The sequence below is a fragment of the Terrapene carolina genome, unplaced genomic scaffold (genome assembly GCF_002925995.2).
Source record: "Terrapene carolina triunguis isolate 2854851 unplaced genomic scaffold, T_m_triunguis-2.0 Scaffold13130, whole genome shotgun sequence".
NCBI classification, from domain to species: domain Eukaryota; kingdom Metazoa; phylum Chordata; order Testudines; family Emydidae; genus Terrapene; species Terrapene triunguis.
The window spans coordinates 1-1,405 of NW_020677481.1; the positions used below are offsets into that span (position 1 = coordinate 1).

Sequence of the window (1,405 nt, forward strand, 5' to 3'; positions counted from 1 at the left end):
GGAGTGTATACCACACACTGGCAAAGAAAGAGTTAACCTGAGCCACTAGCAGACAGCAATTAGTGCATCCAGTTGCATCTGGAGGGTGGGCCAGGCCTAATTTAGAATTATGCTCAGCTGGGTAGGACTGGGTGGGTGAATTAAGGATGAATTAAAGATGAATGCTGGCTGGGAGGAGTAGGCTGTTTGTAGCTGCTTGCTACAGGGTTCTTGTATTGAAACTCAGATTTATTTAACCTTTTAAAATAAGCTAGTGAGGCGTTTCTACAACCAAATGGCAAAATCAGGGGGTAGCTGTAGTTTCATACATTTGATGGGATATGGCTCAGTATTCAGAGTGAGGTTTTTGTACAGGCTGTCTATGGCTTTCTAATACTATGTGATCCCAATAGGCACAATAATAGGTAGCTCCATCGTTAGGAGCTATTTCATGTACTGTTAGGGTAGAGATGGGCTGGTCAGGCTTCTTTTCACAATTAAACTTGTTCTCATCGGAGTCTTTGTCAAATTTAAGGTTTTCAGGTGAGATGTACAGAATCCGCTCTGGAGCTTCACCAGGTCTGTGTCGATACCAGTGTATAACAGCACTCCTGAAGTTCTGAATGCCAGAAGCCTCACAGACTATACGTGCAGTTTTATTTTTTGCCCTGGTAATGGACAACTGAGCTTGTCTCAGATGTATTTGTGCACATCCATCTAGAAAGAGAGCAAGAAAAGAAAACAGAAATTAACATGAATCTGGAGCATGGTTATTTGTGACTCAGTAATGTACAGCTGTGTACAAAAGGGTAAAAAAAAGAAACGTACAAGACAAAACCAAAGCCAGAATAATGATGTGTAGCAGCAACATTTTACAGGTTTTACTTGGACCTGCATCTGTGAGAAATGTGACTGTTGTGTTGGGATGGACAGAGAGGTGCATTTGAGGACAGGAAGTGACTTATTTAATTAACACGGGATGAGGTTTTGCTGGCTGCATATCTTAAATTAGCATAGGTAGAGTTATGGCTGAAACTCATCCAAAGCATAACCTGGCATGAAGGGAATTCTTCCACTATCTTTAGACCAGTGTAGATTGCACCATGGTAGTCTGGGTAATGAAGGATTGGTCATTTAATTATTTATATTACAGTGGTTCCAAGAGGCCTCTGTCCGGATGGTGTCCCCATTGTGTTAGGTGCTATACATAGCAATATATGGAGTGACTGTCCAAAGATCTTTAGTCCAAAAGGGTATATGCACCAGCACAGAATTTGGTACTTAATGTTTAAATATACCATGTCCCCCTGCCCTCCCCCACCAGAGTCATTATTTGCCAGCAGATTTCTTGTAGGAGTTGCAGCAGGAGAGGGGCTTGAGAGGGATTCGAAGGAGAAGAGGCTAGTGGTTTAGGGATTTGGGGGGG

The 1,405-nt window shown here is 42.5% G+C and overlaps 1 gene segment (V, D, J or C); it reads right to left on the minus strand.

Moving 5' to 3' along the window:
- Window positions 1–325: 325 nt before the first annotated feature.
- LOC113408416 lies at window positions 326–696 on the minus strand (the record flags this gene model as incomplete). The annotated part of the segment is given in 1 exon segment: window positions 326–696. A coding segment is annotated over 1 exon segment (371 nt), but the record flags the coding sequence as incomplete, so codon positions are not given.
- Window positions 697–1,405: the final 709 nt, after the last annotated feature.